This window comes from Enhydra lutris, unplaced genomic scaffold (genome assembly GCF_002288905.1).
Source record: "Enhydra lutris kenyoni isolate GAN:26980312 unplaced genomic scaffold, ASM228890v2 scaffoldscaffold10, whole genome shotgun sequence".
In the NCBI taxonomy this organism is placed as follows: domain Eukaryota; kingdom Metazoa; phylum Chordata; class Mammalia; order Carnivora; family Mustelidae; genus Enhydra; species Enhydra lutris.
In genome coordinates this window covers 9,606,335-9,631,466 of record NW_019154094.1, presented here as the reverse complement: position 1 = coordinate 9,631,466, position 25,132 = coordinate 9,606,335, and the positions used below count along the sequence as shown (strand labels likewise).

The 25,132-nt window shown below is 55.4% G+C and overlaps 1 protein-coding gene across 6 annotated transcripts in view; it reads right to left on the bottom strand.

The window, feature by feature from the left end:
* Window positions 1-24,017, bottom strand: part of LOC111144191 (testis-expressed protein 264) — a 30,365-nt gene extending 6,348 nt beyond the window's left edge. Inside the window, exons 1-5 of one of the 6 annotated variants that reach the window (XM_022498396.1) lie at window positions 23,952-24,017; window positions 22,905-22,980; window positions 20,184-20,475; window positions 10,746-10,794; window positions 10,573-10,673 (exon numbers count right to left, since the gene is read on the bottom strand). In XM_022498396.1, coding sequence (XP_022354104.1) covers window positions 10,573-10,673; window positions 10,746-10,794; window positions 20,184-20,441 — 408 coding nt within the window. In that variant the 5' untranslated portion in view covers window positions 20,442-20,475; window positions 22,905-22,980; window positions 23,952-24,017. Of the gene's footprint in view, window positions 1-10,572; window positions 10,795-20,183; window positions 20,476-22,904; window positions 22,981-23,159; window positions 23,795-23,900 lie in introns of those variants that run through there. The other 5 variants (XM_022498391.1, XM_022498392.1, XM_022498393.1 and 2 more) reach the window with 5 other exon arrangements.
* Window positions 24,018-25,132: the final 1,115 nt, after the last annotated feature.

Here is a 25,132-nt window from a genome sequence, read left to right as displayed (position 1 = left end):
TTGGGGATGCTCCCAGGAAGCAGAACCTGTGACCACCAAGAAATTCCAGGGAGAGTGGAATCCTACCCCAACCCTTATCAACACTCAAGCCACCTCCCTAAAGCTTCCCTTCTGGAAGTAACAGGGGTAATAGGAGGGAGTAGTCCTCTTTTCCCTCTCTCCTCTAGGTTGGGCATCAGGGTGGGCAGGACCAGGCAGCCACCCTTACCACCTGCTCTGCCAGCCCCCTCATTGGCAGGCGGGAGGCAGCTCTGTCGCTGCTCTGCACAGCTGCCCCCTCCGGAGAGCCCGACTCTGAAGTTGCCTGGCTGTGGACAGCCCCATTGCCATGGAAACTGCATCCTCCATCCTTGCCGTCGCCTTCATCTCAAAGCCATTGGGGAGAACAGAGGAACAGGGGAGACAGAGGAGAGAGAAAACTGGCCTAGCTACACAGCCCTTCCTTCCCTGCCTGGCTCTCCCTCCTTGCAGCATCCCACACAGGGAGTGCCAGCTGCCCAAGCCTGCCCCCAGGCCCCTGCAGGAGCAGCCTCCCACCCAAGCCCAGCCTCGTCCTACCCCTACCACCTGGGGGCCCAGGCCCTCCCCAGTGGAGGGAGGCATGGAGCTAATTAAAAATCTCATTGACAGCTTAGCCTCGAATCATTTTAACACATGCCAGGTCCTGTCAAAATTCAGACTCAGGGGCAAAGGAGAGGAGCAGGAAGAAGGCAGAGGTGCAAACCTCCAACTTAGGCCCATAGGCAAGAAAGGTGTTTATAGCTGTCTGTGCAGCCTCTCCTCAAGATCGCCCTCCCATCCCTGTTCTGCCCCAGAGTAATAATGAGCCCAACTGGGACTGGGGCAGGGGAGGAGGGACAGGACTAGCCATAAGCCCTGTCCCTAAGTGACAAGGCATAGGACAAGACCTTTCCCTCCCAGCCAGGTACAGACTCTAAGGGAAGAGAGGGTAACCATGGGCCAGCTCTCAGGTCCTCAGTACACAGCAGGAGCTGTGGCCTGTGCCTCATGTCGATGAGCTGATAAATATTGGAAAATCATTGGAGGAAGGCAAGACCAGCTGCTTCTCCCTCAGCTAGCCCCAGGGAGCCCTTGGAGAACAGACTGCCAAGGGCCAAGGACACCAAGTCAATGCCACGCTGGGCTGGCACTGCTGGGGAAAGGAGTGTGGATGGGCCTGGCATCCTTCCAGTCCCGGGGATACCCCCTCCCACAGCCCAGACAGCCAGACACTCCAGGAAGCATCACCAGGACAGGGGAACCTGCTCTGCCCACTGAAGCTACTGGCCATCTAATGAAGCCACAACCCACAGCAACTCACTCTTGCACAGAATCAAGGGGACCACAAGGTCTCTCTCCAAGGAAGGAGAGATGCAGACATCCACAATGCTCCCCACCTAACAGGAAGAAGTCACCGTGCTACGGTGCCAGCAGCGACTGCTAGAAGAGGGATTCAGGAGCTCTAATCCCTCAGACACATCTCCAAGTCTTGCTCTCCACAGCAGAAACAAGATGGGGACTTGGAACACCAACCACAATGCAGGGATTTCCGGGGGACCTCAGTCTGCAGCACCTCCCCCAATACCCCTGCTGCACTGACAGGGGCTTACCTCTCCACAGCCAGGGGTGCCGGCAGACAAGGGAATGAGCGGCACACACAGGCCGCCGTGGTGCCGCTGCCTCAGCTATCTGGGGAACACACCACACATTCTGTTCGCATCTCAGGCTGGACTCATTCCTGGGTGGGGGGCACAGATTTGGCCCACACAGCTCAGAGCTCCTGCAGAGGCTCAGATGGCTAAGGTTTCCCCACAAAACCCACAGTGCTGCCCCGGGGAGTTCGTACTACATCAGGGGAAGGGAGGAGGAGGGAGAGAGAAGACCTGAACTACTCTCTTTTGGGAACGAAGCAACCCACGCCCTGGCTTTGGCGAAGGGTGGGGAGGGGGTGTGGAGCAGAAAAGGTCAGGTCCAGGTGGAGACCATTCCCAGGCTGCCCAGAGGCTGGGTCTGCTCAGAGCCAGGTGGCCTCCAATCCCCAAAAGGATGAGGCAATGGGAGCAGGCCAAGGACTGGGTCATACATCCCCCAACTCCACTTGAGCCCCAGAAAAAGAGGAGTTCTTCTCTGTCATCTCTACGTAATCACGGCCCCTTAACCTCCTGCCTCCTGGCGTGAGAGGCCCTGGGCCTCCCTGCTCACCCTGGGCTGCCCGGTCCTAGCCATCCCTCCACTGCAGGCTGGACAGCTGGGCTGCCACACAGCTCGCAAACAGCTGTTGCATCCCACCCGAGGTGGTGGCGTGTCCTCACTGGGTGAAGCGAGGCGTGCTCATTTTTAATTACATAGACACCAACGTGCACCCACCCGCACACAGCGCTCCCTGCAAGTGGGGGCTCAGACCCTGGAGGCCCCTCAGGCAACTGGTCTGCATCGCACGTGCAAAGTGATGGGGGAGGCACAGCAGGCGCCGCTGCAGCTAGGATGTGGCACACTGTTATTATTCTGCCCAGGAACTTCCGTCAACTTCCCTCTCTCTGGCTGCCTCTCATCCCCACTGGGCCTCCAGACAGCCTCTGGCCCAGAACCTAAACCTGTCTGTGGGGTGGGAGGTGACAGCAGGAGATGGCTCTGGGGGCCTTGCCGTGCCAGCAGGGAGAGCCTGCAGAAGGGCTGGTGAGCACCCTCCCCCTGGTAGGAGGGCCCGGAGCTACGAAAATGATGGGAAAAGGAGACAAGAAGAGAGATGGGGCTGCCGCAGAGGGAAGTGAGGGAGCAGAAGTGGCAGAGAGAGCTCAGGCAGGAGTCCAGAGCCTCGCCACTGACAAATAGATAGCTTCTCCTTGGGTTTCAATATTCCCAACTGTAAAATAAAGAGATTGGAACAGATGATCCCAAAAGAAGTGAGAAACTGGAAAAGGTGAATAAAAACACCATCACTGAAAGATAAGATAATTATATACTTGAAAAACCCAAAAAGAATCAATTGGAGAAATTACCACAAGTGTTAAGATCGCAAAATTAACAAACAAGCACAGCCCAGTTTTCTGTGCACCAGTAAGCCAGTTAGAAAATGTAAGGGAAGCAACAGATGAGGGCCCTCTTGGGGTCAGGTCTATGTGGAGGGCCCCCCCTTCATGGCAGGGGAGGGGACGGCAGAGGAGCCAGGCCTGGGGAAGATGGCAAAAAGGGGAAGGTGTGAGGGAGAACGGGCTGGGGAAGCAGGGCGCTGTGCCTGTTGGCACCACTGCCTCAAGACTTTTCATTTTCACCTCAGAGCTGACAGCTTGCCATGCAATTTACACCTCTGCTCGTATTCCTGTGCACCCAGGCCCTGGCTTCCTGGGCAGCTCAAGAGGGGGCCTCAGCAGCCATCAGACCAGGGTGGGCTGGGGCACTGAGGAGCAGGGTGGGGGTGATTCCCTCTAAGCAGGCGCAGGGGACCCAGGCCCTTAAGCACCCTAGTATCTATCTGGACCCGGAAGCCCCCGACCTCGCAGCCAAGCCCAGTCTTTCCCTTCGCTAGGGCCCAACCCTAGCTCAGTCCCACTCTGGACTTCTTGGACCCTTGTGGAGCAGGACCAGGGGATAGGGAGCCTGAGGGTGAGTACCCTCTGGGAGACTTGGGGGCTCAGGCCTGGGATCCCCCACTCTCCCTTCCAGAACTGGGAGAGGAGCCACAGACTCCCAGATGCTGCTGCTACCATGGCAGGCTCCACAGCTCACCCCTCTTCAAGACCCAGCCATTCTCTGCAGCATCTGTGCAGTCAAGGACCTTGAGCCCCGTCCCGTTCACAGGCCGCAGAGAATGCTACTGATTGATTATCCAACAGCAGGAATGCTGCTCAGTGCAGATGGAACCATGAAGCCTAGCACCTGGGAGCCAGAGGCATCAGGAAGTGACAGAGGGGAAGGACAGGTGGGCAAGGAAGGATGAAGAGGAGAGGGTGAAGGAGAGGAGGTAGATGAGAAGGCGGCCCTGAATTTCTCATCTCCAACTGGTACCTCTGATTTCTGCCCTCCACCCCTCTACCCCACCCCGGGGAAAGCCCAACTCCTGGAGCTTTAGGTGTCCTGTTGGTATAACCAGACGGCTAACCTCTCCTGATCTGACGGCTCTGCTAAAGCGCAGAGTTTTTCTGCTCTGGAGGGAAAGCCCCCTCCTCAAAATCTCTCCCCCTTCCCTCGTTCCTGGAATCCGAAGCTTCCGAGAGAAAAGTAACAAAATCCTTCCTCGGAATTCCCATCTGCCTGGGGAAGAAGGCTCCCTCGGGATCTGTGACGGCCCCACCCCACAGTACCATCCAGGCAAGCCTCAGCCCCCAGGGTCCTGCAGGGCTGCCAAGCTACCACATCTGAGCTGGTATTTCAAGAGTGGTGGCTCCCACGCCCGCCCCAGCAAAGGCTGGCTTTGTGTTTTTAGTCCTGAGGTAGGGGAGTAGGGAGAGGTGAAGCCAGAGAGACTGAGGAACAGGTTGCAGGGCCTAGGCTGGCAGTGGGAGAGACCTGGCCTCCTATAGATACCCCCCCCAACTCAGCATCCAGGGGCAGCTCCCTAAGGGGAGTAAGGGAAGCCCTGATAAGGTGGGGGGCTTCTCTTGGCTTGAGAGCATCTGGAAGTAGAGAGTCATTCTGAGCCTCAGCTCCATGGCCTCCAGCTCTCCCTCCCATCTCCCTATGCTAAAGTCCTATTCCAAAGCCCAGCCTGGAAGCAGTCATTCAATTGCTCAGCCACCATCAGTGGATCCCGAGGGCATGCAAGACCCAGCTCCACCTCCTGAATCTGAACCCTTGCTCGTCCCCTGCACTCCCGCCACAAGGTACCTAAAAACCACACCCAAATCAGTGACTCTGCCTGACCTGCCTTTTCACGTGGAGAATGCTACCCTTCCTTCAAGGGTACCCTTCAAGGTACCCTTCCTTCCATCTTCCAAAGGTGGCTTTGCTTTCCCTGGTGAATCCATTCCCTCCACCCCCACTCTCCCTGGGCACGGCTAACCTCTGTGGCGGGGGGAAATGGGCGAGGAAAGAATTCTGGGGGCCCATCACTCAGCCCCAGGGCCTGGCGCTCCTGAGAGTACTCTCCTCACTAAGCTGGGACAGGCCAATTAGCAGGGGGCAGCACTGGCAAGTGAGCTGGCCCTGGAGCCCCAGTAAGGCACCTGCAGCAGCTGCTTTCTGTGCCCAGAGCAACCGCCAAGGTCTCCCTTAATGGGCGCCTGCTGGGCAAACGACAGCCAGGCCCTTCCTGCCCTTCGCTTCTGGCTCCCTAAGCTGACTCTGAGAACAGCAGCTTCAGCCCTGACTACGCCCACCAGGCCTACAGACAGAGGGTCACTTAGATGTTGGTCCACTGTACTACCATCCCAGGCCCAACCTGGGGACCATCCCAAGTATATCCCAAGTTCATGACAGGTCCTGGACCTCTTGGGCCCACCCCCACTCATGGACGGGGCAAAGTGTCAAAAAGCAAGCAGTGGCCTCAGCCCAGGCCACCCAGTCTGGACTCGGCCACTGCTTCATCCATTGACCTTGGGTAACCTCCCCTCCCCAGACCTCCATCTCCCCATTTGTTACAATGATTGGAACGTAGGCTTTGATTATGACCCTGTGATTGCCTTCTAGCTGCTTCCCCCATCCCCTGAACAATGCTGCATAAAAGAGGGCTCAGTAAGTAACTGTTGGGTCAGCAACTGAGCTGACGTCCTGCCAGGGGGGTGCTTCCTTATGAAAAATAAAGTTCTGAACTCTCCCGCGTTTGCTCAGCAAGGGTAATGGGCATGGAGAGAGAGATGACCCCAGATTTCACAGCCCACTGGGGTGTCCTCACCTGGATTCCCACTGCAAGGGTCATGTTGCTCCCCACTGGTGTTCTAGCCCCAGAGTGGGCTCAAACCCTCCCCCGACTGACTCCCTCAAAGTTACCCAGGCAGGTTAAGGGGAAGCACATACAGAAGATTCTGAGCCACTGGACAGGACCCCAGGCTCTGACCATGCTGCTGAGAGGAAGCAACAGACTCCCCCACCACAAGAGGCTGACTCACTCCTGCAGGCGCCTTGCTGAGGCCCCTACTCCTTAGTTCCCAGCTGGCTGCCCTGTGACAACACCATCCGGTCACCCACCACTCAAAAGTTCAGTCACCACCAGCCCAGTGAGAACTGCAGGGCTCCCCTCAGGTCCAACTCCCAGTCAGTCATGCTCCCCAGAAACAACGGCTTCTCCTGGGGGCCCTGGCCCTGCCTGCACACGGGATGAGCCCTACTGCCCCCTGACTCCACTCACACTGCAGCTGCCACAGTGTCCTCAAGACCCGCAACAGAAGTGCAGCGGGCCAGGCGTGGAGGGGCGTCTGTCCAGCTGTGTATCTCTCTGAAGACAGAGGTTTCAAAACACTTAAATTCCAGATGTCCTCCTCCAAAAAGCTCATGACCTTGTGAGCCAGAGCTACTCCAGCTGAAGCAAGCACGGGTACAAGTACAAGCCCTAACACCTGGCAGCCAAACCACGGGGACCCCTTAGCACAGCCCCAGGCTCCTGCCCCAGAGAGGTCTGAGAACTCTGAGCTAGGATTCTTGCCCATTTTAAACCCCCTAGTGAGACAACCTCACCATCCCAGCTGTCCCAGAACTTTACCACCAAGACTGTCCCAAACCAACCAGCTCACTATATCCACCTGGACCCTACTTCCCCCAGCTTCTCTACCATTTTGTGGAGGAAGAGCCAATGTCTGACCCCACCTGCCCGCCCTTCCCAGCTAACCAGCTTCCACATGGGCAATGCCCTGTGTCTCCCTAAACTCAGGAGAAGATATCCAACCACCACAAGGACCCTCCCCTGAGAACTCCTGGAAAGCAGAGACCCTGGGGCAGGGGATTTATGAAGATTAGGGATCCTGTTGAGAGGAAGTCGGGTATGGGGTCTTGGCTGGCAGTCTAACACTCTCAATGACCTCCCCGCCAACTGCTATAGAGAGCTATGGGGCAGGAAGTGAGCTCGGGGGCCTCTCACGCACAAGGGATCCCCAGACCTCTCACTCTCCTGGTCTGCTCCAGGTGCCCCAAGTCTCCCCTGGACACTCATTAAGACTGGTTCTATCCTGCAGTGAATTCTGGGACCTTTGCCTATTGCTCTGGGCTGACACCTGCCTGGGTCCCGTTTCCTACAATTTCAAGGACGCTCAGTTTCCTCCTGCAGCTGCCAGCAGACCCCACTTCCTGGGGCTCAGGGGGTGATCTCCTCCTGCCCAAGGACGCCACCTCTTTGGACTCTGGTGGAGCAGCCTGACAAAGCTGGGGCATCTCCCCCATAAAATGATAGTCACATGGTACCCAGGCATCCCCTCACACAGACACTGTCCCAGATGGCTCTGCCTGGAGCCCCCCAGTGGTTTATGTGAAGAAAGGCAGAGATTTAGCCCTTCCAGCTTAGCTGGCCAGGCTGCCAGAGAGTCAGAGGCTGCAACACAGATTACAAAGCTGGGATCTATACATCATTCTAGAATCCCCACAGAAACCTGACAAATGTTTCTCTTTGGGTTCCTTACAGTGACTCCCAGGACCTTTCTGTCTCATGAGGTCAATCCTGCTCCAGTCTCAGGCATGTCTGCAACTGCCAGGACAGCAGCTGCTCTCCACCTCCCCCACCCAAAGCTCTGAGACCATCCACCCCTGCCCCCTGCTGCAGCCTGCCAAGCCCTCTCCCATCCTTCTGGTAGTGGGGCTACTGGCCTCCCCTACCCCTCACGCCTCCTGAGACAGAAAGCAGATGGCTGCCGTCATTCCATTTGAAACACCTCCACAGCAGACCCAGCCTCAGATCCAGAGAGAAGACAGAGAAGTGGAGGAAAAAGAAGGGTACGCACACGCGCGCATGCGTGCACACTTAAAGGCAGCCAGCTGTCAGAGCTGGGAGAGTCAGAAGAGCCCACGGTCTCATTAGCAGCGTCTTTCCTCTGGTCCCAGGGCAGCGGGGAAGAGGGCAGGTGTGGGAGAGAGCTTTATGTTCTCTTCTCTCTGTTTCCCAGGCTGAGAGAGGCACAGGGCCACCCCCCGTCCACTGCAGGCTCAGCCCCTTTGTTTCACATGGTAAGCTCCCCAGAACACAAGATCAGGCTAAACACAGGGGCAGAGATGACCTCTGCCTCCAGAAACCATCAGAGCACCTTGGGCCATGCCTCTGCTGTGGGCAGCCTGGCATCTCTCTCACTCTCCCAGCTGGTGGCCACGCCCACAGCAGTGTGCCTGACGGACATCTCTGGAGAAGCCCCTTGCTCTCTTGTACCCTGGCTTCCTCATCAAAGGCAGGAAAGAGAATGGTAGCCCCCTGCTCCAGTCCCCACCCCAGGAGAATCAAGCCCAGAGCACAGCTGACAGGCTCCCACGGGAGGAGGAGGAGGAAGGAGGAAGGGCTTTCATCAAAGAGGTGACGTCAAAACCAGGCAACTTGTGAAGCTGTCAGGGGCCGGGAAATTTGGACAAAGGTGTCTAAAAATAAACCCCTGAAGCCAGGAAAAGTCTTTGGTGGCTGAGTTGCTCGCCACCACACCACATGCCACATGTCCTGTTCTGAGGTCTGGAACCCAGCAAGTCTCTTCCCAGGGGGGCTCCTCCAACCCTGAGGTTGAAGACAGCAGCGACAGGACTGAAGACACTGCCCAGTAGCCTTTCTTGGGTGAAACGGTTGAGGCCCCCTTAGGACGCACGGTGAATGGGCCTCAAGCACCAATGTCTGCCTTCCTGCCCTTACCACCAGCCAGCGACCCCACCTCCTGCATCACCCCGCCCTCAGCCTCCAGCCCAACTCACCCCCAGGCAAGCACCTCCTCCCCAGCACCCTTCTGGCTGCCACCGTCCAGCTCACAAAGGAACTCCACCTCTATTCTCCCTGTGTCTCTGCCCTACCACAGCGACAGCTGTCCTGTTTCTTCTCTTCCTGTCCTTGACCACCAAGGCCACAGCTGGTGACCCATTTATTCATTCCCTAGCCCTGACACCAGATTTTTCGCCTCCTTAACCAAGATCTGTCTGAGCTCCCATTCCATCACCAAGGACCCTCCCCCAGGCTGCTCTGGAGAGCCCTCAGGTTCCTTTGAATCCACCAAATTGAAATTCCTCCTTTCTTCTCCTGTTTGTTTCTCAGGCAGCTCCGCACTACACAGTCTCCAGAGCTGGTTGCCCTCCCAGCCCCTCCACAGTCCGATCCATTCCAATCCATGCATCAGTCCACCAGTTCTACCTTCAAAATAGATGGTAAATTTCCACTTCTTCGGCATCTCTACAGCCACTGCCCCAGTTCAAGCCACCACCATTCATGTGGAAATCCTGACAGCCCCATAAGCACCTCCACTGGCCCCATGGATCTGGGATCCAGGCCCACCCTGGGCAGGATGAGAGCACCTGTCTTGTACATGTGTGGCTAAGAGGCTCAGATCACGTGTCACTTTCCAGGCTGGAACACTGCAGTGACTTCCCACCATCTTGCTCCCACTCTGCTCTGCCTGGAGTCTTCTTACCCCCTTCTCCAAGGGCTCTTTCAGGGTTCCACCTGAGAGATTACGTCCTCTGAGAGGCTGTCCCTGACCACTGTATCCAAGTTGGTCCCTTGCCCTTCCTTACCATTCTTTTCTAGCATGTATCTCATTTTGTCTGACATTTTAAAAAAAAGATTTTTTTATATATTTTTTTATTTTATTTTAATTTTTTTATTTTTATATATTTTTAAAAGATTTTATTTTTAAGTTATCCCTACACCCAGTGTGGGGCTCGGCCTCACATCAGATCAACAGTTGCATGTTCCACCGACTGAGCCAGCCAGGTGCCTCTTGTCTGACACTTATTACCTATCTCTAACCACTTGCTGTAAATGTGTATTTCATACACCAACATTTCACACTGTGTCCAGCACAGTACATGGCACATAGACATTCAATAAACTCAAGTTGAATGGATGAATAAACAATGCTTTCAAGCCCAACTGGGTCATTCCCAAGTACCCAAGTTTACAAAATGTTCTGGAGGAGGAGGGATGTGCAACAGGGAAAATTTTTTTAAAATCTCTGTGGACACAGAGACCCCTGACCAGATCAGAAACCAAAGGAGATAGGGGCTGCTGCTGCCCCAGCCCTGTGCTCAGGGAGCAGGTGCACAAGCCCATCCAGCGGCCAGGCCCAGGACCACACATGAAGACCTGGGGCCTGCCACCCACAGGAAGCCTCAGGGCTCTGGCTCTGTGGGCCTCAAGCAGGAAAGGGTCAGGGTGGACCTGTCCATCCATTTGAGCCTGGAGCAGGGGCTGAGACCTAATGTCTCTGGTCCAATCCAGAGCCACACTGACCAGGCTACGTTTGTGAACAAGCTCCCTATGCTCCTAGTAGATGCTCTGGCACCCACAAGTCTCTGGCATTTGGGAAAGATGCCAGCAGCATCTGCTCATCTTCCTAGCTCCACATGGGGGCCCCGGGGTGCTGCCTTCCCGAAGGCAACTTTTCCTCCCAGACTGGGCAGTCCTCCCCATCTCCCAGCTGAAGGACTGGCTATCCCCCAACACACACATACACTGGGCCTGTCTCTCACCTTTATGTAGGCATCCAGGGCAGGATGGACACGGCGGGTAGCCAGCCAGATGGACAGGCTGGAGGTGTAGGGGAAGGTGGCTGTCACCACATGGCTGGGTGCTGGGAAGGAAAACACATTGAAGCCAAACTTCTGGTAGAGCTGGATTAGCTCAGGGGAGGGAGACTCCTCACCCTCACTCAGAATGCTGCCCACTGCACAGCGGCACTTCTCAGGGGGTACCTGGAGAGGAAGAACAAGGGTGTCAGCATTGGGCAAAGGAAGGAGGCTCTCAGAACTCTTGCTACCTGGGTTTTGTGCCAGCTCAGGCCTGGCAGAACCATGAGCTCCAACATGCCACAGCCCCAGATACCATGATGGAGAACAGTATTTTCCTTCTGGAACTTATCCGTGGCCCCAGCCTCTGGCATCCTGCTGCAGGGTTCATCCATCCCTTCATTTATGCCTCTACCAAATATGCCAGGCCCTGTGCTATGGAGGGTCACTGGTCCAGAAGCGGGACCACACTGAACTCTGGGTTGCTGACAAAACTGAGATCCTCTTCCCCAGTCCCTCAGGTTGGGCCAGCCACCATCACCAGAGCCCCCAGACCTCCTCTCCAACCCATGCCCCATCCCAAGCCCTGCCACACTTGCCAAGTCCCTTCCTGGCTCAGCCAGAGACTGTTGGTTCCCCTTCAAGTTTCCCTGGGCTCCCAGTACCTGTATGTCACTGCACTGTGCTCCCCTCCCTAGCTGCCCTCCCTCTCCTGGGTCCCATAAACCCAAAGTGGGTGGGGCTCCATGTGAGTCTCTAACACTTCCTAGGCCTGGCCCCAGGCCTGCAAAGCCCAGCACTCACCTCTCCTCTGGCATCAAGGGGCCCCACTTTGTCTCATCTCCTGCCACCTGAGTCTACACCAGGCCCTGATACCCCCAGGGGTATCTAATCCTGAATCGAAGACACTCATCAGAGACCATGTGCTGTCAATCCTGGATTTCCCTCAACTTGAAGGTCCCTTTCTCCTACTATCTGGGGCCCACTGATGCTTAAATTCAAACTCCCTCTACCTCCAGTTGCTTCTCTTGGCCTACCTTCCCAGCACCATGAAGTCATTTTTATGTGTTCTTGCTTCTGCCCTCTCGCCAAGCCCTGTCAACAATACCCTAGGGGTTTCTCAGCCCAGCCCAGCTCTGTCCTTGGAGTCTCACTTTGCCTGGGACTCAAGCACCAACTCCAGGTTCTCACCTCCATGCGGTCCCTGGGGGTCACTGCTAGGTCTCAGCAGCTAGGGCCCCCTTGCCGCCCCCTTGCATCCTATGTCATTAAGTCTAGCCCAGGACTTTACTGGCAGGCAATATGGTGCAGTGGTCAGGACCACAACTTCTGGAGATACACAGGACTGGGAGTGAATAGTGAATCATGTAACTCTGGGTAAGTCCCCTGGTTTCTTAGAGCTCAAGTTCCTTGCAGAATTGACAAACTGAATGAGATACTTCATCTGAGGGCCCGGCCTGGTGCGGCGCTCGGCAAGTACTGGAAGTGCTGTCAGTCATTAGCAGCTACGACACAGGCCAAATAAGTGACCCCTGGCCTGCAGCCATGCCCTGGCCCATTCACCCAAACCTCCCAACACAGAGCTCCTCCCTGCCCATTCTCCAGGTTCAAGCGCTCTCCTGGGGAGTCTTTCAGGGTAGCTGGGTGCCCCCCACCTCCAAACACACGTTTCGCTGTTAACTCTTGCCTCCATCAACTCCACCTGGTAGCAGTCCCATCCCTGGCCTGACACTCCTCCCACCCTACCCTGGCAGAGGCGCTGGAGCCAAATGCAGTACCATCTCTTGTCTATAGATGGTGCAACCGCTCCATTCACACCCAAGGCTTGAGGCAGGAGGCGCCTGGCAAGTGTCTGCTGCAATGCCAATCACTGCGATCCTGACCCCAGCGACTTATCATGTACAAAAGAAACATTCAATATAACTTAGATGGAGAAATGGATGGAAAGCCACCTGACTGATCATCTCTGGCCCTCCTGGGATTGAGTCCCTGGGTCTTTTCGGGGATCACTTCAGCAGCCTTTATGGACCTCCCAGGCTCAACATCCTCCTTGATCCCCAAGAAGCACAACACCTGTGACCACCCTGCTTATAACTTTTCAATGGCTCCCAATTCTGCTCTAGGATGAAACTTTCAAGCCCAGCATTCAACATTGTTTTAAGTGGTCCATACAATAGTGCCTGGATTTGTCCACACACTTGCCTAGCACTCTTTTTGGCATCCCCAGGCCCCAGTAGGGGCCAGAACCCAGGTGGGCAAGTGTCCACTGAGCATCTGAGTGGCAGAGGGAGGGACAAATCCAGGCTCTGGCCCAGCCCGCCTTGCCGGTCTCCTCTCCTACCACAAACCCGCACACACCCACACGGAACTATTTGCAGCTCCCCAAACATGCCACGTCCTCCCATGCTTCCTGCCCTTGCGCAAGCTACTTCCTCTGCCTGGAATGATCTTCTTCACCCTAATCCAGAGTCCCTTCTGCCTGGGAAACTCCTGCCCATCCTTCAAGATTCAGCTCAACCCTCCTCCTCAAATCCTCCCTGCCAAGCAGCCCTTCCTCTCAGATCCCAAATGCCCACCCAAAGAAGCAGGTCTTGTGCTGCACAGTAACTGATGGTTCCTCTGTCTCTCCCCACCACTTCAGGCTTCTAGGCAGAAAGGTCCAGAATCCTGTGCACACAGTAAGTTTCTTGGGGTATCTCAGCAACACCACACGCACGCCTGCACACGTACACACGGGCCCTGCACGTGAGCTAAGCTCTTCCTCCTCTACCTTGAAAAAGGAACTCCCATTACAGGGGAAGGAAGCTAATAAGGGACAGGACTCCTGAGATCCTGGAGGTGTGTCAGCCTCAGGTGCTCCTTTTCTGCATGAGCAGCCCCTCAATTCCACAAGTGGGATACCTCTGCCCCATTCTGCCCTGGCCAGTGGCTAAGGGGCAGCCTAGGAAGTTATCAGGAAGCCCACCACCTGCAAGCAGCCCTGTACCAGCTGGAGCTGCTGGAGTTCCACACCTGAACAAGGCACTGGCAAGGAGATGGAACAGACCCTAAGACCAGCTGGGGAGGGGCAAGGCTGGTCAGGAGTAGAGGAAGGCTTCCCTGGGCTCCCTGGAGAGCCCAGGCCCACCTCCAGGAGAAATGGCCCACTGAGGTCAGGGGCCAAGAAGATAAAGGGAGTGTCCTGATAGCTAGAAACTCCACCCAGCTTGGTTGATTGCAATGCCTCTATTGGGCCTGATCCTAGGAAGTCAGCCTGGGTCTCCCAGTTCCATCTGCTTGTTCACTCTCCTCCCTAGATCAGTCATTTCTCCAGGTACCTGTGCCCAGAACAAGAGCCGTGAGGCCTTTTCAGTCCTGGCATGTGAGAAGAGGGGAGTCTACTTGGAACCTAAAGCTTCTGGATACAAGCTGGCCCCAATGCTCCTTCCAGAGAGGTCTCATGGTGCCAAGCTGACACTGTTGGTGAGGCCATAGAGAAAAGAGAGTCCCTGCCTGGCTAAGACTTCAGTGCGTCTAGAAACTGGACAAGACTAGTATCTTCCAGGATCCAGGAAGGAAAAATGGTGTCAGTGGGTCCAGACCAAACCCAGATGTTGGGTTCAGTCGAAATGGCCAGCCCTAGGGGCATCTGGGTGGCTCAGTCAGCTAAGCATCTGCCTTCGGCTCCGGTCATGATCCTGGGGTCCTGGGATCGAGCCCCGCTCGACTGGGCTCCCTCCTCTGCTCTCCTTCTCCCTGCCATTCCCCTTGCTTGTGTGTCCCCCCTCGCCCCGTGTCAAATAAATAAATAAAACCTTAAAAAAAGAAATGGCCAGCCCTCGATCCATAACCTGCAACATCTGATGAAGTCCAGCTGCGATGCCTGCATATCCAGGCCCAGCAAGCTGCTTCAACTCCTCCCTGGCCAGCATACCCAGCCCAGAGTTACCCAAGGTAAGGGGACAAGTAGGGACAGTGACCTTCACTGGCCTTCACTGAGGGGGAACAGAGCAGCCACAGCTCTTCATTACTGGAGGGTGGGTTCATTTAACCTTCAGGGTGCTGCAGGTCAATACAACAAGCACCACAGGTCCAAGTTCCCCAAGCAGGTGGTCTCCAAAGGCAAAAGCTGGTCCACACTAGTCAGGACATGGGTGACACAGACAGCAGGGCCAGGGGACAGGACCCGTATTTCAGGCTGCAGGGGAGGGAGTAAGCAGGATGCCAACCTCCAAAGCGGGGCCTGGGGGCCTTCTGGAAACTCTCACTTAGAAGTCTTTCAGGGCTTCTTTCTTTTCACCCCCAGGCATAATCCTAACAACAGCTGGCACCTGACAGTGTGCTCACTGACTACCCCAGTTGCTACCTTCCACATGTCAGTTCATTCAATCCAAACAGTGCTGTGCAATAGCTACCATTATCCACTCTGTTTCTGAGACCCAGACGGCAAAGCTATTCAGAAAGGGCCACACGGCAAGGCAGTGAAGTCTGGATTCGAACACAGGCAGACTGGCTCCAGAGCTGCACCACAGGACACAAAGCCACGTGGGAGCCCGAGAAGCAGGCCCTGGCTAGGCAAAGCCTGCATAATGGTGTGTCCCTATGCTGTGCTCCTCTGATGGCCCAGGCATCCTGCAAGAGGCTAGGCCAGAGGCAGGCAAGCAGGGTTCCCAAAAGTACAAAGTCCTAGTGGCATGAGGCCAGGGGAGGGGGTGCCAAGAGTGCTAAGCATCTACTGGGGGCCAGGTTTTGGGCCTTATCCTTATTATTTAGTCCCCAGAAAAACAAAACCCCTGAGGTAGGAATTCTCAGAAAAACCAAGTGACTCCCTCAGAATCACACTCTAACAAGCAGCAGAGCCTTGATTCAAACCCAGAAAGATTCAAAGCCCTCACCTCCCATACCCCAGCCCTCCTCCCTACCAAAGGCAGCTCTGCTGGGAAGAAAGGGCTGTGCCTTTCCAGGGCTCCCCCACACAGTTAACCTGCTAAAGAGCAAAAGCCCAGACTCCATCTGGATGAAAATCATCATGGGTAATTAGGATAGGGAATGGCCTGGGCCCCTGGAAACACCAGATAGCCCTCATTCCCACTGCCCTTGTTGAGGGGTCAACCCTGGGCAATCCCAATCCCTCATTCCTTCTCAAGCCCCATATGGTCTCAGTGCCTCTAGGGATCACGGGGAGACCCCACCTACACACACACACACACACACACACACACACACACACACAGGAAAGGAAGTGTGGCACAGGCCTAAATCAACACTCTTACCAGCCTAAGCCCATGTAGATGTGGTGGTCCCAGGCTGACTCTCAGTGGACTAGGAGAAAAAAGGAGCTTCAATACAGTCTAGTTTACTAAAGGCAGAACCCAAGAACCACCAGTTCCCCCATCTGCCCCATACCTGGGGCAAGCACCCCTTCCTAGGCCTCAGCCAGGTAAACTGAACTTGCTGCCACACCCTACTTGCCTCAACCAGGCTCCCCACAAGGGCAGCAGACAGCTTGCTTAAGGCCCAAACAGCAGTGGAGGCAGGAGCAGCAGGGGTGGAGAAGAAGGTGGAGGGCCAGGATGGCACACAGGACAGCTCCATGGGTACAGTGAGGGCAGCTGACCCAGAAAGGGCTATCACAGGCCAGAGCTGGCCAGGATCAAGTGACCCACTCGGGTCCTCCCAGCTCTTTCCCTCCCCTCCAACACCCCAGGCTCCCAGAGGGACGGGGGCCGCAGACCCCACACCCCACATCAGTAGCAGGGCTGAGGGCAGAGCAATTTTAACTCTTTTCCAGTTTTACAAGAACAGAACTGGATGTGTGTGTATGTGTGTGTGCGCACGTGCATGCACGCGTGTATTCACATGTACACTGGGGTGCTCACTTCGGCAGCACATATACACATGTACACTGGGAGAGGTTGCGGCGCAGGCAGAGATCGGTGACTGACTCAAACTCACCCTCTTCCCTTGGTATTTAGAGGAAATGGCTGCACTCCAAGAACGCTGGGCCCAAGAGGAGAACACCTATAAGCCACTACCAGGGTCGGTCCACTTCCTGTCACATGTTCCCTCATTCCTCCTCCTCCCTCTCCAAAGGCCCTCAGGGATGGAGAATGGAATCCTTTCTCTTGCCCAACAAGAACCAGTTCCAGAAACTTCTTCCGTAAGGAACTCCAGGATCTAAAGTTGACTGACACATACATGCTGACGCTCCAGGACACAGAGCTGATGAGGTATGTATGTTTGAACAGCACCTGACGTGAAAGAGCCCACAGCGATTGCCAGGGCCTTGCCTTGGTGGTGCCCATCCTTTCCTGTGTCACTCCTGGGTCCACAGTCAGACCATGTGAGGCCAGGCCTTTCTCAGAAACCAGCCTCTCCATGCCCAGATGAGGCCGGGCGCTGAGGCCTGGACAGCAAGTGGCTAGAGAGCTGTCAGTCCACACTTCATGGGAGAGGGCAGCATTAATAGCTGGTCTCTCACCTGGTCACTCCCTGCTCCACTCACAGAGCCTGAAATAGCCTCACTGCTCCCTACACTCACACAGAAGCAGGTTCTGGCGCCCACTGTGCTCACTAGGGAGGGAGAAGGTATGGGGATGGGCCACACAACAGCTCAGCCTGCATCCTGTCTGTGAACCAAAATATGCAGGGCCCCATGCTGGACACTGCTTAGGGAAGCAGCCTAGGGAGAAGGCTTGGGTTCTTACGCTTCCCTAGCACTGGATGGGGTCTCTCAGCCAGACTCCCCTGATACCCCTACACTGAGAGGCCCTGAGGGCTGGGCCCTTTGGTCTTCACAGTGCCCCAGTGCCCAGCAGTGTGGCACAGATTAGGTGCTCAAACATTTGTTAAATAAAAGCAAAAAGTGTGAGTGAATTATGAGAGATCAATACCTCAGCTCTTGCTGTCTGATCCTCAGTGTCCTCTTCTATCACATCAGCAGTGTGGACCCTGGGGCCCCAGGGATAGCCATGAGCACCTGAAGTCTGGGGTCCATGGTTCCCTGAACCCTCTGTGAGGATCCCTGCTAGGCAGAGAATATACTGCCCACCTCCCACAGCACGTGGAGACTAAGCATCCTGAGCTATCCAGGTGTCAGGGTATGACCTAGCTCTGAATGGGGACACAGCTATCTTCTGGAGTGACCCAGGACTGAGAGGAATAGGACCAGAGGGACCACTCTGAGCTGTACACTCATCCTCTGAGCCAGCCAGATGTCCACAACCAGGCCAAGGGTCTAGCCCTGGGTCATAATGCTCAGCCTAACGCCTCAGTGCACCTAATTAACATGAATGTCTTGTCCACCCTTCTTTGTTTTTGTTGTTAAACAGCTACTGGAGGCCAGGTGGTAGGATCAATGTCTCACCTATATCACCTAATTTAATTCTTGCTAGACAACATTTGAAGCAGATATCTTAACAGAGCTCTATAGATGAAGAAATAGAGGCTCAGAGAGATTATGTGATATGCTCAAGATCACACAGCATGACAGTAATGAAACAGAATCAGAACCCAGGACTGCCAACCTTGAGGCTGTATTCTCAGGCTGTGCATCCCCCACGCCCAGACTGACACCCAAGTCAGGCTGCACCCAACCAACCCTGGACACCCAAGCCCACCGCCCCCCCCCACCCTGCTAAAGACGGCTATATGGTGCGCTGCCTGGAAGCGGTGGCTGGGCCAGGAGGCCATGGGGAAAGCACACCATGCCAAGATTCTTCTATCTCACTGTTCCTGGGTCAGCCACCAGTGCTGATCCCAAGGTACACTGCTACCTTGGCCCTTTCCTACCTTGGAATTAGCATTTCCAACCCAAGAGCCAATGTGTTGCTTTAGGAACAGGACACGCTGTTGAAGAATGAGGCAACTGCAAGGACTATTCTCCTTCCCACTGAGGCCTTGCAGAGGGCTCGAACTGGGCCAGGTGTGGAAGGAGGGGCAGGGACTTACAGAATAGAGTTCTGCAGGAGGCAGAGTCTAACATCTGGTCGAGGAGCTTCCCAAAGCCCCGCTCCTGCCCCGTGTCACCTAGGCTCCAGCGCTCTTGACTCCCACTTAGCGCGGTCTCCCAACCATGTGACCTCAAATCCTCACTGTCTACTCATCCTTCAACCAGGTCAATGTCACCTCTCATCTGGACCTAGCCCAATCTCCTCAATGGCCTCCCTGCCTCATCTCCTCCCCTCTTTCACCTGCCATCCAGTTAGATTCCTAAAACAGAGGGGGCAAATGGTGCTGCCCCTTGCCTCCCAGACTGCTCTTCCTCACAATGCCTGGCCCAGCAAACCTTTCTACCACTTTCTTTGCCTACCGCATGTCCGCTGGCCACACTTCCCCTGTTATCCTATGTCTGCAAGTCTTTACTGTCATACTTCCCTAAGTCAGGAGCCCCCTCCCGGAGGAGCAAAGTTCTACTCATGGGAGAAGTCCCAGCTACAGTCCACCTCTTCTGTGAACCTCTCAGGCAAACTTGGGGTACCTTCCCCAGACCCAAAGCTCAAAGCTCTGCAGGCATCAAGTACAGTGCCTATGACAGACCCATTTGTATGGTGCTGACTTGCCAGTCACATGAACTTCTTCGAGGGCAGAGCCAGGTGTGCTCATCTTTGGAGTGCAGTTGTCCAGCAGAACCCAGCACAGAGAGTCAGCCCACCCTTGTTTCTAATGAGGCTTGGTAGCAGACAGTGGGTAGGCCTTGCCTACTTGAGTTCTACAGGCAAGGAATCCAGAGCTGGGGATTCCCAACGGTCTGTTTGCCAAGGCTCAGAGCTGAAGGCTGGACTCCTGGTAGAGCTGCCAGCCCATGCAGCTGCAGGCAGTACCACCCCATGCATGGCAAGAGGCCACATTGGTGAGCCCTGACTCACTACAGTGTGTAAGTACAGCCAGACACCCACAGGGTGCCAGTGATGCTGGGCTCATCTCTGACCCCAGCATCCTAGACATTCGGGGCAGCTCACCTAACTCCACTTGCCCCTCCACCCCACTTAGGCTCCAGTGCTCTTCACTCCCACTTAAGGCTAAGGGGGAGGGGCCGTTCCTCTCCAAACCAGGCAGCTTAACATCCAAAGAAATGCCATATCACTGAGGCAGGGGCCACCAGAATGACTGAAGAGGTAGGATTCTAAGCCCCATGCCCAAGGCCTGCTGTCTCAACCCTTGAGGAGTTGTAGCCACAGAAGGAAAGCTGAAAGAGGGAAGGCACAGAAACAATAAGGTATGACTCCAAAGGAAGGGTAGAATCTGAGCAGCCTGGCCTTACAGCCCTGGTCTCAAATGGGGATGAAAGAGGGAGGCACAGCAAGAAGAGGCAGGGGACCAAAGCCCCGGCACAAACTAGGGACACGCAGTAGTATGGCCCCATGCAGTCAGAAGTCCATGGGTAGCCATGAGCTGAGAACCAGACCTGGACAAGGAGAAAGGATGCCTGGAGCAGGAGTCCAGGTTAAATCTGGAAGGAGCTTCAAGCTCAGAGAGGAGGTGGTGTGTAGGATCAGCTCACATATTTTCCCACCCCTTCTCTGGAAGCTACAACACCCCTGCCCCATGTCCATCCATGGGGCAGAACCCCAGCCAGGGCACGGGAGGCTCCTTACCATGTGGGGGTTGTCGTAGTAGATGGCGATGGAGCGGAGCTTGGGGGAGACACTGCAGCTCTCGGTGAAAAGCCGCCCAGTCTCGCTGTAGGGCCCCATGTGGAACTTGTAGGCCACAGTGACATTGCGGATGGGAGGTGAGCCGGCACTCACCGCCACCCTGGCCAGCAGCCCTGAGTACCCGGCAAAGGCCAGCAGTGTCAGCAGCAGCAGCAGAGTCAGGCCCCCAATCAGGCCCAGGAGGAGCAGATCAGACATGGCTCTGTGCCCCCGACACTGTGCCCCAAGACAGCTGCAAAGGAGACAGGAGGGAGAGAAGGCTGGTAGCCTGCTCTGACCAATGTGCCCACTTGCCCGCCAGCCACTTCTGGCCCAATCTCAGCTGTGTGTTGGGTGCTCTGACCCGGGGGGGGGGAGGGGCCAGGGTGTTTACACACCGAGTGACCTAGAAGAGAGCTACAAAGGATGACTGTAGCCACAAGCCTCTTTATTTCTTAATCACAATTGTTGAGGCTCTCAGAACAGCTCTGTCAGCTGGCAGCCTTGGTCACACCTGGGGAAACTGAGTCATAGAGAAGCACAGGAGTGAGTCAGCCAGGGACATACTCCCAGCCCTGACCAACCTCCCCCAAGATGGGCAAGACATCAGCCAGCCTGCCTTTTCCCTACATTACCTCTTCCTTCCCACACACTGCCACACTGCCTTCTTGGCCTCCCCAAGCCTCAGGGACCACTGCCCTGGGCGAGTGCCAGGGTACGATCACTTATTAACGAATAGGGAATACATGAGGAAAAAAAACCCCAGGGGGAAAATGTGCCACAGGAAGAGATTCTCACAGGAAACTTTCCTTTGCTAAGCACATCTGGCCCTCGGAATCTTGCTATCCAGCAACCTCACCCAACTAGAACCAAGGAAAGATCAGATCAAATCAGCCTGAGCAGCCAGAACAAAGTCCAGCACTGCGCTTCCCAGACTTGAACCATTGGTGCTAACAAGCTACATCCCATTTTGCCAGCCCATAGGTTAGAAACTGAGGAGCCAGAAAAGTTTGCTAGAAATGGAAACACATCAAGAAAAACAATTACTCCCTGGCCCAAGGAAGGGGGTGCTGGCCTGGGGAGAGTCACAGCTGGGTCCACTTGCTGCGCTGTTCCTTCTCTCCACCAGCATCTCCAGGTGTTCAGAATTATTCTTTGTGGTTTTGATCCTGCCACCCCCCTCCTCTACTAGGTAGTTCACAGAAAGGCATCCTGGGGTGGCATGAGGGCGTCTTTTTTCTTCCTTTTTGTGTTCATGTCATTTATCTGACAATTGTCCCTCCTCCCCACTGGCCTTTCCTCATTCCTCCTTTCTGTATGGTACAAGCAATAAAGACACTCATTTCAAGGAAGAAAAAAAAAAAAAAAAAAAGGCAGAGAAGCTATCTAAGAGAGGCCCAGGAACACAACAGAGCTGGTGTATGAGCCACTCAAGGCAGACTGTTCAGCCCTCCATGAAGCATGGGGCCACAAGCCTAACCCTCTTATACAGAGGGCTTGACCTGAGTCACCCGGGGGTGGGGTGGGGAGTGGGGGGAATCAGCACAGAGAAGACTGTTTAAAGAGGAAGGGAAACATGTGACCCATTGGAGGAACAGTCTAACCCCAAGTATTTAACATGTAGGGGCACCTGGGTGGCTCAGTGGTTAAAGCCTCTGCTTTCGGCTCAGGTCATGATCCCAGAGTCCTAGGATCGAGCCCCGCATCTGCCTCTCTGCTCAGCAGGAAGCCTGCTCCCCTCTCTCTCTCTGCCTACTTGTCATCTCTGTCAAATAAATAAATAATTTTAAAATTAACATGTAAAATTTAAAAGATTTGAGAACTGAAGGTCAACATTTCAGCCCTATGGAAAACTTAGCTCTATGGAATAATTTGTTCCCTATGGGTTTTGGGTATCAAAATTTTTACTGAAAAATTGTCTTTGGAGTCAATGTACACATAGTGTTAGCCTCACAAAGAGGCAAACTAAACTCCTACATCTCTGATATCATAAAATTGAGATATATCACACTAGTCTTCTTACCCAACTGCCTCACAGCTCTGCTTTTTTTTTTTTTTTTTTTGATGCATTTGCTGTCCTACTCATCTTGCCTCCAGTTAGTTTCATTCCTGTTTTCTTTGGTGACGATGATGATAAATCTTTTACCGAGTACTTACTATAGGCCAGGCACTATCTAAATGTTGAAACACAGCTACTTTATTAATTCTCAAGACAAGGTAGGTATGAATCAGGAGGTTAAGAGACTTGCTCAAGATGACACAGGTACTAAATAGAGCCCTAGACCAAAATGCAGGCAATAGGAACCCAAGTAGTCTGACTCCAGGCCCCATTTCTATCTCCTCCTTCCTGGTGACAAGGTTTCGAGAAAAGTTCAAGCATCTAATCCATGCTGGGACATCTCTGAACCCAAGGCTCTCAGCTGGAAGCTCTCACTCAGCAGGTAGGTCTCCCCATTGCCTCAAGAGTGACCATCTCTCACTTTGACCTACCCTCTCAGGTAGGTCACTCCCCATTCTCCTCAAGGCAACTTAGTTCCCACCTCCCTCTTCCTCTCACCTCCTACACTACCCAGAAGAGAGGGAAAATGCACCCCAGAGGTTAGGTCTGCACAGGAGGGAGGCGGGGCAAAGTGAATTTCCCCATACTCAAGAAAAAAGGGCAGAAGGGCTGGGGAAGCTCACCTGAAAAGACAGGCTCACTTTTAGCAACTCATGGCATCCAGCGCCGCAGGGACCAAGTGCTCCAAGCGCTCCTGTGCTGGGGGCAGAGAGAAAATCACCACTGAGCCGGGCACCCTGCCTTGACTGTTCCCTTTTCGGGGAAAGCCCACTAGAGTCTCTACAATAACTCTCTTCACAAGGTTGCTCTTCTCCCTCGTCCTCACATCCCTTACGGAAATCAGAAGCCAAACCCGGCCTCATGACGTGAACTCTTACTGGGGCCAGGCTCATGCTCCTGTTCTAGGAGAGCCCTCTTCCTGGAGGGTTCCAGCCACCGAGCCTGGCTCTGAAACAGCCCCTGCCGCTGACATCGGGGAGGCTGTCCCCTTCTGGCCTCTGTTTCTCCTCGGGTCAGGGGAGCGGTCCTCTGGCCGGGTTCCGGCGAGGGGTTGGGTCCTCTGTCCCGCGCCGACTTCCTGGAGTTGCTCACTTGCGCCGCGGAAGCGGGCCGGGCCCTTAAACTTCGGTGCCAGAGGGGAGCGAAAGACCCGGGTTCCGAGGGGCCTGCGCGGGAACGAGGTGCGCCGCCTCCCACTCTGGGCTTCCAGCCCTGCTTACCCGCACCTCGGTTATTTACCCAGCCCCTTTCTTTCCAGTCACAACCTCACCGGGCATCATACACCTCCGTAACTTATGAGACGCTAAAGTTTGTAGCCACCGCTGCGAGGGCGGCCTCCAGGGGCAGGGGCGGAATTAAAGTGCGGTTCTTGCCTCAGTTCCCCACCCCCACACCCCCGCTCGGGCTTCACTGCCACGGGACGTGCCCTGCACCGGAGGCCGAAGCAGGGGAGACCCGGGGTGGCAGACTTGTCTAAGGTCGCGTTCGGGCCCCTGGACCGGTCGGGGCCAGCTGCGGGCGAGACAAGATGCAAAGAGCGGCCTGGGCCGCAGGGGTCATGGAGGGGACGCGGGGGCCCTGAGGTCGCGCCCAGGCAGACGGAGGTTCCAGGCCCTCACCGAGCGTGGGGCCGCCCCGTCGGGACGCCTCTCCTCCGGCCGGGCCCTCACCTCAGCGGCCGCCCGCCGCGGACGCCGATCCGCGAAGGCGGCTCCAGGCTAGGTCGCGGAGCCTGCGCGCGCCCGCCGCGCACGTTCGCTCCGCCCCCTCTCGCGGCGGGACGTGGCCGTGGCCGTGGCCGTGGGCGCGTGCGCGCGGGACCCGGAGGGCGGAGGACTGCCCCGCCCGGTCTCCATGGCAACGAGCGGCGCCCAAGTGGCTCCCCGCCACACGCACACCCCCAGCCGTCAGGGGCGGAGCCCACTGAGCACCTTCCTGCCTGTCGCAAACTTACCCGGTCCCAGCAGTGGGAGGCGGAGGCAAGTCAACCTGGTCGCCCACAGCGGAGAGCCAGGCTGGGGTCCAAGGAAGCCCTCGCCAGAGTGGAGCGTTTGAAGAGGCTCGGGAAGTTCAGCACAGCAGTATCAGCCCCTGGCATGCATCTGTACCACCCTTCGTCCTGCCACTTTCTCTCACTGAAGCTTCCCGAAGAGACCTGGGAACTCAGCAAGGCAGGGCCACTTGTCCCCCTTTTACAACTGAGGAAACCGACGCCCAACTTGGACTCAGGGAAGAAGCGAATGGATGGATCCAACCTTTGGAACAGCGCAAATGCCGGTCACGTCTCCAACACTCCACCCCACTCCCAACCAGAGCACAGAAGTGGTCATTCATCCACCCAACATTTACTTATCCCTGCAAGGATAGTTCTAGAGGCTGGGGATACTGAGTAAACAAAACCAAGGCCTCGCCCTCTTGGAGCTCACCAAGAACCGGCCCCCTCCAGGCTCTTGGGTGAGGCTGGTCTGCCCATCTAGCTTAAGGTATATTAGGTAACTTTCCGGTGAAGTGTAAGCCCCTTGAATATAGGTTGAATCTTCAGCTCATATTTCTGAGGACCTACAAAGTAGTCTTCTAGAGCCCTAAGGATCTAACTTTGCCCTCCTGAGAGGCCCCGGGGACAGCTGTGCTCCTGAGCTTGGCGGCAAGACCAGCTAGGCCAAGAGCTACCTTGGTGCTCCTGACACAGAGGACATGTATTTAGAAGGGGAATCGTCTTAGTGTGGACTCCACTACTGCATTAGCAAAGTGCAGACGGGGCACACAGAGGCCCTCGTAATCCTGGCTTCCTTTCCCACTACTTCACACAGTTCCTTCCACAGGCAGGAAATGATGACCCTCATCCATGGGG